Source organism: Pteropus medius, unplaced genomic scaffold (assembly GCF_902729225.1).
Source record: "Pteropus medius unplaced genomic scaffold, Ma_sr-lr_union100, whole genome shotgun sequence".
NCBI classification, from domain to species: Eukaryota; Metazoa; Chordata; class Mammalia; order Chiroptera; family Pteropodidae; genus Pteropus; species Pteropus medius.
This window is the reverse complement of record NW_024354503.1, coordinates 6,346,661-6,356,630: the sequence shown is the minus strand read 5'-3', so window position 1 is coordinate 6,356,630 and position 9,970 is coordinate 6,346,661. Positions and strand designations below refer to the sequence as shown.

The following is a 9,970-nucleotide window of genomic DNA, read 5'->3' as shown; positions in this document are numbered from 1 at the left end:
TTCGCTAAGGGTGCTGGGAAGCTACTGCCGGCTAAGCCCCACCCCTTCCTGGCTCAAAGTCATCTATCCGGGGTTCGGCTCTGACCCTGGTCGGGTAATGTAAATTACAGAAACTGAGTTTTTTAAGGATATAGGCGGGTAGGTACATTTCTAACAGCAAATTTACTTATTTTTGCTCAGTTCACCCAATATAGAGGATACGCTGTTAAATAAAAAATTTGAAAAATAGAAGTCATCTAGAGAAATGCGAAGAGTCTCAAAAGGGATTGAATCTGCCCTGTCGCATGTAAAGTAAATATTTGGTAAATGCCTAGGTAAATAAGACAAGTGCTCCTACACAGAATTGGCTAAAATTAAAAGCCTCATATGAACAATAATGGATGGACTTAATACTACTGAATTGAACACTTATAAATGGTTAAAATGGTAAATTTTATGTTAAATACTATTTTAACCCAACTAATGTAAAGAATTGGGCAAAAATCCTGAAGTTACATTTACATGTGAAATAATTGCAAATGTGATCAGATTTCAAATACGGTGTAATGCAAATAACCCACATCTGAGATATAAGTAGAAAGGTTTATGGTGTTCCTTTTAAAAGATTTTGTGCTGGGTATTTTAAGTACATTATTTACTATCACAGCAATTCTAAGACATTGGTACTATTACCCAGATTTTAAGATGTGAAACAGACCCAGAGCAGTTGTTCTTAAAGTGTAGTTGTCGGATCCTGAAGTCCCAGAGACTCTTTTGTGGTCCATGAGATCAAAATTATTTCGTAATAATATTTAGACTTTCTTTGCCTTTTTCACTGCGTTGACCGTACTGATATTCTGAAATGAAATCGTGGGTGAAACTGCTGGTGCCTTAGTATGTTTCAAGCCCCTGTTACGGAACAGTACTGGTAGTCGTATTCTTCATCATCACAAATTTACAGTTTTCAAAAAAGTTGGTTTCACCTAAGAATATCCTTGAAGAAGTAAAAATAATTTTATTCTCAACTTTTGAGTATCCATCTTTTTAATATTCTGAATGAGAAATACACATAAAGCACTTTTGCTGCATACAAAAGTGCTGTGGCTGTCTCCAGGAAAAGCACTTATGCAATTGAATTGTGTGCTGAAACAGCCACATTTTTTTCATGGAATACCATTTTCCGTGAAATAACAGTTATCATCTTTACCAACTATATATCTGTGAGTCTAGATTGTCTTCATTTACTTGAACCAAAACAGTGTATAGTAATAAATTGAATGCAGAAGCAGATACGAGAATCGAACTGTCTTCTATTAGACAAGAGATTTGCAAAACATGTAAAACGTTGCCACTCTTCTCACTATTTTTGGAAAATAGTTGTTTTTCATAAAAATATATTATTAATGTGTAATGGGTTATTTTGAAATGTATTTTTTAAATTTCTGTTTCAATTTTAATTTTATCAATAGATATTACTCACAGATACATAATAGATATTACTCACAGATACATAAGTTCTTTGGGGTTCTGAATAGCTTTTAAGATTGTAAAGGGGTTACAAAACCAAACAGCTTGAGAACCAGTAGTTTAGAGGAGGACAAATAATTCCGCTACTTCTTTGGTGATATTACCAGTATTTGGTTACCTTTAAATCACTCATTCAACATTTACTTAGTGGATATGACTTCTTTGCTAGGCATTGTGCTGTAGACATGGGGGATTCTAGACGAAACACTTTTTTCAGTCCTTGAGAACTCACAGTGGAGGAAATAGATAAGACAGCAAATTTTATACTATTACTGTATGACATAAATAAAGTATTCTGAGAACACAGAGGAACTAAACTATATGCTAAAGGCTGAGACGGTTTCCCTGGGGAGTTAAAATTTGAGCTAAACTTGAAGGGATAATAATAGTAATAATAGAGGGTGGGGTGTGGATGATGACAGCACTCCAGGCTGAGGAACTAGCAGGCCTGTGGTCCCTCCCAGGAAGGGTGAGAAGAAGTCAACTTGAGGAAAAACATTAAAGGGGTTCTCTCTTTTCCGTAATAACTGCGAAGTTGAAGACCATTCTCAGTAATCAGACTGTCAGCATTCCAGAAAATGTGGCCATCACTCCAAAAAGACTCACAGTTATTGTGAAGGGCCCCAGAGGCACCTGTAGGGAGCTAAAGCTCCCAAAATTCAAAGGAGTGCATGGATTATCTCGGGAGGCCTGCTTGCATATAAAAGGGAAAAGGCTGGTTCTGAGGAATTGCAGGAGGTAGAAGATTAAGATTAGAAACAGGAGGTACGAAGGGAGTTTCGAAGGGAGTTTCGATTGTACCTTGATCTTCAAGATGTTATTTTAACTATGTTATCTTAGGATACACAAAGGAACAGAATATGTATAAAAAGGAGCCTAAGAAATAAACTCAGAGAGACAGTTGTGAGATCTGTTCTCCCTAATGCACCCTGTCTGTCTTCTCTTTATTCTCAGTCCCCGCTCCCCCATTCAGGGACCTGGTTTGACTTGGTCGGCTGGTTTCCGACAAGTGGCGCCCGAACAGCAACCTGAAAACGGGGGAAAATAGCAAGGACCCACTGCAAGACAAGTGCACTCGAGATTGGCCAAAGAAGCCGTGGGCGGTGAAGGTGAGTACGCAGGAGTTTTTGTAATATAGAAACTGAAAGGGAAGATATAATGGGCCAAGGAAATAGTCGACTGCTATTTGTACATATGCTTAAGAATATGCTTAGAGTTAGAGGAGCTAAAGTAGATCAGCAACAGTTAATGAAGTTCTTGCAATTTATAGAAGAAGTTTGTCCCTGGTTTCCTGAGGAAGGGACAATTGATTTAGAGACATGGTTAAGAGTGGGTCAGAAGTTACAGGATTACTATGATGCCCACGGACCTACTAAGGTTCCGGTAGATACTTTTGGGCTTTGGACTTTGATTAGAGATTCTTTAGACCCTAGGCATGAAAGAGATCAGATTAAAGAACAAACGTCACCTGTACTTAAAACAAAAATTGTTCATGAGTATGATGAATCTGAGGCTGCTGGGGTTGTGCCTTCTGCCCCTCCGATGCCTCCCCCTCCTTTCGACTCCATTTTCACTGATGATGAGGAGGAGGCTGCTAGATATCATTCGCCTGATGAAGATTCAGCTCCACTTGTAGCTATTGGAGGCGTTGCCCAACCCGCAGTACCAGATAACATTCATAAAGAAATTGATCAGCTTGAGCGCCAACTTAAGCAACTTACTGTGCAAATGAGCGGGAAACAAGGAGGCGGTAAACCGCTGCAACTACCTGCTATGGACACTCCGAGTAAAATTCTGACTCCAGAGGATTTTTTGCATCCTCTACATCCCACAGTTATAGCTAGTGTGGACCCTCCTCCAGTGAAATTTAAGGGCCTGAATTCTGAAGGACAACTTATTCCTGTACTTAAGGTCCCTTATTCTGAGACTGGCTTACAGAAGGGGTTTAGAATAGCTGCAGCTAATGGAGACAATATCGGAGATTTTAAAATGGCTTTTCCAGTAATAGATCAGCATGATCAACAAGGGCAAAACATCAGAGTACATGAGCCTTTGCCTTTTAAGGTATTAAAAGAATTGAAAGTGGCTTGTACTCAATATGGAGCTACTGCTCCATTTACTTTGGCTCAGGTGGAAGGACTTACGGCTTCTGCCCTGACGCCTTGGGATTGGAGAATTGTGGCAAGAGCTTGCTTATCTGATGAGGATTTTTTATTATGGGATACTTCTTTTAGAGAGCATTGTGAAAGGACTGCTAAATTAAACGGGGGAGCCAATAATGGAATTACTTATGATATGCTTGCTGGTGAAGGTCCATATAAAGAAAATGTAAACCAATTAACTTATCCTGCTGGCACTTATGCCCAGATCAATACTGCAGCTAAAGAAGCTTGGAAATCCCTACCTAATGGTAACAGAAAGACTGAAGAATTATCTAAGATTAGGCAAGGACCTGATGAGCCTTTTCAAGATTTTGTTGATAGATTGTTGAATGCAGTGGGTCGGCTTATCAGTGATCCCGAGGCCAAAACTATTCTAGTAAAAATATTAGCTTATGAGAATGCTAATTCTGCTTGTCAGGCCGCAATTAGACCTTTTAAAAGGAAAGGGGATCTTGGAGATTACATCCGACTTTGCTCGGACATTGGGCCTTCTTATATCCGAGGAATAGCCATTGCTGCAGCACTGCAAGGAAAATCTATTAAGCAAGTATTAACAGCTCAAGCAAAATATGGGAAAGGAAGAGGGATTAATGCTGGTGTGTGCTTTGGATGTGGAAAATCAGGCCATCAGATTCGACAGTGTCCCACTAGGGGCAATATCCCAAGGGCGCCTGGAGTGTGTCCGAAATGTGGAAAAGGAAAGCATTGGGCACGAGATTGTAAGTCTAAGACCAATGTGGCGGGCCAGTCTATTCAGGGAAATGGATGGAGAGGCCCGCCCCGGGCCCCTGCACAATGTTACCGGGCAATGCAAACTTTCATCCCTCAGCAGGGAAATCCCCAGGGAGGTCTGTTACAGAACTTTTCCGGGCAACCTCAGGCAGCGCAGGACTGGACCTCAGTTCCTCCACCTACGCAGTTTTAACTCCTGAAATGGGAATTCAAGCCCTACCTACAGGAGTGTGGGGGCCTCTCCCATCAGGAACATTAGGATTGCTATTAGGAAGAAGTAGTACTACCATGCAAGGAATTATTGTTCATCCTGGCGTAATTGATGCTGATTACACAGGAGAAATAAAAATTATGACTGGGTCCCCTTCTAAAATTTCTGCAATTCAAGCGGGACAACGAATAGCACAGCTTATTATCCTGCCAGCAAATCCAATTGGTCATGCTAAGAGTAGTAAGCAAAGGGGTACACAAGGTTTTGGCTCATCTGATCTCTATTGGATCCAAGCTATTGGGTCAAAGAGACCCGAACTCAAGTTAAAAATTAGAGGAAAAGAATTCATAGGGTTACTAGATACAGGAGCTGATGTATCTGTTATAGCTCTGCAGCATTGGCCCCAGCAGTGGCCTAAACAACCTACTATGACACAGTTGCAGGGAATAGGGCAGCAAACCACTCCTGAGCAAAGTAGTGATTTATTAACCTGGAAAGATCAAGATAACAATAAAGGGACATTCCAAACTTATATTGTTCCAGGATTACCTGTTACCCTTTAGGGAAGAGATATTATGGAAAAGATGGGAGTATATCTCCACAGCCCAAATAAGAAAATTACTCAACAAATGTTTGATCAGGGACAACTCCCATTTCAGGGGATGGGGAGATATAATCAAGGAATAATTAACCCTTTGCAGCCTATGCCATTGACACCTTGAGCAGGGCTTGGATATTTTTGACAAGGGTCATTGAGCAACCTGTACCCCATGCGGATCCAATAACCTGGAAAAGCGAGGATCCTGTATGGGTGGATCAGTGGCCCTTGACTGAGGAAAAAACACAAGCCACTCAGCATTTAGTACAGGAACAGCTGGAGAGCGGACATATTGAGGAATCTAATTCCCTTTGGAATTCTCCTATATTTGTAATAAAAAAATCAGGAAAATGGAGACTCTTACAAGATTTAAGGGCTGTAAACCAGACAATGGAACTAATGGGAGCATTGCAGCCTGGGTTGCCTTCTCCGGCTGCCATTCCTAAAGATACTTATAAGATCATTATCGATTTGAAAGATTGTTTTTATACTGTTCCCTTATGCCCTGTTGATTGTAAACGGTTTGCCTTCAGTGTGCCTTCATCTAATTTTAAAGAACCTATGACAAGGCATCACTGGAAAGTTTTGCCATAAGACATGGCCAGTAGTCCTACACTATGTCAAAAATTTGTGGCTCAAGCATTGGCTTCCATACAGAGAAAATTTTCAACAGTCTATTTAATTCATTATATGGATGATATCCTGTTAGCTCATAAAAACGAGCCTGCACTTTTACAGTGTTATGATCAATTACAGAAGGAATTGGAACATTGGGGACTAAAAATTGCCCCTGAAAAGGTACAACGGGAAGAGCCTTATACTTATCTGGGATACATGTTATATCCCAAGGTGATAATGCCTCAAAAGATACAGATCAGAAGAGATCATTTAAAAACTCTCAATGATTTTCAAAAATTTCTGGGGGACATTAATTGGATAAGACCTCATTTAAAGATTACCACTGGAGAATTAAAACCATTGTTTGATATATTAAAAGGCGATGCATCTCCTACATCACCTAGACAATTGACACAGGAAGCAAGAGAAGCTTTACAGCTGGTAGAATCCGCTATATCTGCCCAGCAGGTACAATATATTAATTATACTCAAGAGTGGTATAGATATGTTCTCGCTACAAAACATACACCTACTGGTGTTTTGTAGCAGCATGGACCCTTACGATGGATCCACCTCCCTGTGTCCCCTTCTAAAGTTCTCAATCCATATCATGAAGCAGTGGCTTCTCTCATACAGCTGTTAAGAGTCAAAGAAGTACTTTGGCAAAGAGCCACATATCATAGTAGTACCATTTACTGAACAGCAATTAAATTGGTTATTTCAAAATTCTGACTCATGGAACATAGCCTTTGCATATTATACAGGAAAAATTGACAATCATTATGCTGGTCACAAACTTTTACAGTTTGCTAATATGCAATCATTTATCTTTCCTCGCATAATTAAGACTACCCAGATACAGAATGCTCTTAATATATTTACTGATGGTTCCTCTAATGGAAAAGCCGTGTATGCTGTTGACAACCAAAATCCTACTGTCATACAAACATCCCCTGCATCTGCTCAGATTGTAGAATTGCGGGCAGTTGCTGCAGTTTTTCAAATATTTGCTCAACGACCCCTTAACCTATATACTGATAGTCAATACATTGCTAAAGCTTTAATCATATTGGAGACTGACTGTACCTTATATTGCTACCCACAGTTCTGAGGTGCATTCATTATTGGCACAAATTCAATTGGCTATACACAACAGAAAAGAATTCTGCTATGTGACTCATATTCGAGCTCATACGAATCTCCCCGGTCCTTTGTCTAAGGCTAATGCACTTGTCGATGCAGCCACTCACCTATGTCTGCTTACTAGTAATGTTGAACAAGCATGACAATCTCATGCTATACATCATCAAAATAGCTCTTATCTAAGAAAGCAATTTCATCTCACCAGAGAAGCAGCAAGACAAATTATAAAAAGTTGTCCCACTTGCCCTCAGTTTTTTCATGATCCTCATTATGGTATTAATCCCCGTGGTTTGATGACGAATCAAATTTGGCAGATGGACGTAACCCACATTCCTGAATTTGGTAGATTAAAATATGTACATGTCACTGTAGACACATTTTCTGGATTCATTTTTGCTTCTGCTTTGACTGGTGAAGCTACTAAACTTGTTATTAATCACTGCTTACGCTGCTTTGCAGCTATTGGATGTCCTCAAATTCTTAAAACAGACAACGGCTCGGTTATATTAGTGCCGCTTTTAAAACATTTTGCTCTCAGTTACATATTGAACAAAAAACTGGTATTCCTTACAACCCACAAGGTCAAGGCATTGTGGAACGTGCCCATGGCTCTCTAAAGACTCAACTTGAGAAAATAAAAAAGGGGGAATTATACCCCTATTCTCCACAAAATTATTTAAATCATGCCTTATTCATTTTAAATTTTTAAAATTTGGATGCCAAAGGGCACTCTGCAGCTGAGCGCTTATGGCATCCCACTACTACTTCTAATTATGCCACCGTAAGATGGAAAGATCCGTTAACCGGACAGTGGAATGGACCAGATCCTGTATTAATTTGGGGGCGAGGGCATGTTTGTGTTTTTCCGCAGGGAGCTGACGGAGCACGCTGGTTGCCTGAACGACTAGTGGACTAGTGCGGCATGCCGAAAATGAACATCAAGATTATTCTTCTGATGGGAATACTGATTCTGACTCATGGAACATAGTTTATGCCGCAGTGCATTGGGCTTACATCCCGGAACCTCCGGTACTACATCCAACTGTTTGGTCTGGGCCACAGATCTGGGTTTTTTCTAATAACTCTAGACTTTTAGGATTGCCATTAGCCATGGAACAGCAATGTGTATATGATAATTTTAATTTTTCAGGATCAGCAATAGGACTACCTATTTGTTTTCTATTCAGTTCTACTTCCCAACCTGGGAGTTTGAATATCACGGAGCAGCCTTGGCCTAAGAAAGGAGGGGCTGTTATGCGTGGGGCTCCTGATGGCGAAGGTGTAAGCAACAATGATACGATCCCATTTGAACTTTGTCACTTGAAGAGGCATGTGCAAAAAGATTCAGTATGGTGGCATCGTTGTCATCAAGAGAATGTCACTTTGTACCGGGTAACAGGATTTAATGAAACTGTTTGGGACTTCTCTCGGCCTTATGACACTGGGACTGCTTTATCTGCTGGACTCTGGAAAACAAGCTCTGGCGCTTGGCAGACTCATATTTGGAAACTGGCTGCCGGACTTGTGACAATGAGTATTAGTATGACTAATGAATCTCGGATCAATTCACACAGTAGTGGTTCAGGAGAAAGCTTCTCATATGCCCTTAGAACTTGTGTTAATGTCCCATATATATTATTGTTAGGAAATTTCAATATTACCGTAGATGATAATACTAATCAATTTAATGTATCTTGTAATAATTGTCAGCTGTCTAATTGTGTTACTCCTGCTAACACTTCTGTTCTCATGCTTAGACAACCGCCATTTATAATGGTTCCTGTTAACCTTACAGGCCCTTGGTTTGATGAATATGGGTTACAGGTTTTACAAGAGATTCACATGGCATTAGGAAGATCTAAAATGGCTGTGGCTGTTGTTGTGGCAGGTATTCTTGCAGTTGTTGGCTTGGTGGTTATAGCCACCACTGCTGCCATATCCTTGTCCAACTCTGTGCAAACTGCAACATTTGTTAATGATCTGACAAAAAATGTTTCATTAGCTATGGGATCTCAAGAAAGTATTGATGAAAAAATTGAACAAAAATTAGATGCACTATATGAAACAGTAAACTTTTTGGGAGAAGAAGTTCAAGCCTTAAAATTGTCCTCCCGCTTACGTTGCCATGTACAATATCAATGGATTTGTGTAACTCCAAAAAGGTATAATAGTACCACCCATCCTTGGGATAAGATAAAAAATCATTTACAAGGGATCTGGCATAGTGCTAATATGTCATTAGATTTAGTTCAATTCCATCGAGACATTTTAGCCTTAAAAGAAGCTCCCGAACTACAAATAAATACTGATCAAACAGTGCAAGAATTTATAAAGGGTTTAAAAGGTTTAGTCCCTACTTGGGGACCATTTACTCATTTATTAGGATCTGTTATCGTTTTAGCCTGTTTCATGTTAGTCATCTTGTGTTTATTGCCATATCTGTTGAAATGCGCAATGCGAGCAGTGCGAGATGTTGGTTCCGAGATACATGGAATAAAATTAAAAAATAAAAATGCCCCAATATAGTGGCTGGTAGTCAAAGACGGGTAAGGACTTCTTGGAAACTGGACAACCTAAGACAGGGCATGTATGATGGAATACATGTTCCAATGACGGGTAAGCTCCATGTTTCGCAGGAAGCCACCTAAGACAGGCACAGTCTACTATAAAGTAAAAAACGGGGAATTGTAGGGAGCTAAAGCTCCCAAAATTCAAAGGAGTGCATGGATTATCTCCGGATGCCTGCTTGCATATAAAAGAGAAAAGGCTGGTTCTGAGGAATTGCAGGAGGAAGAAGATTAAGATTAGAAACAGGAGGTACGAAGGGAGTTTTGAAGGGAGTTCGAAGGGAGTTTTGAAGGGAGTTCGAAGGGAGTTTTGAAGGGAGTTCGGGAGTTTTGAAGGGAGTTCGATTGTACCTTGATCTTCAAGATGTTACTTTAACTATGTTATCTTGGGATATACAAAGGAACAGAATATGTATAAAAAGGAGCCTAAGAA

At 40.0% G+C, this 9,970-nt stretch overlaps 1 protein-coding gene across 2 annotated transcripts; it reads left to right on the top strand.

Annotated features, from left to right (window-relative positions):
• The first annotated feature begins 33 nt into the window (after nt 1-33).
• On the top strand, nt 34-8,658 carry LOC120596293 (endogenous retrovirus group K member 5 Gag polyprotein). Of its 2 annotated transcripts, none has more exons than XM_039854881.1 (2): nt 34-138; nt 2,480-8,658. In XM_039854881.1, the coding sequence occupies exon 2, from the start codon at nt 2,665-2,667 to the stop codon at nt 4,591-4,593; it is 1,929 nt and encodes a 642-aa protein (XP_039710815.1). In that variant the 5' UTR covers nt 34-138; nt 2,480-2,664; the 3' UTR covers nt 4,594-8,658. The 2 variants fall into 2 exon arrangements, with proteins under 2 accessions (XP_039710815.1, XP_039710814.1); XM_039854880.1 differs by having other exon boundaries at nt 38-138; nt 2,461-8,658.
• The last annotated feature ends 1,312 nt before the right edge of the window (nt 8,659-9,970 follow it).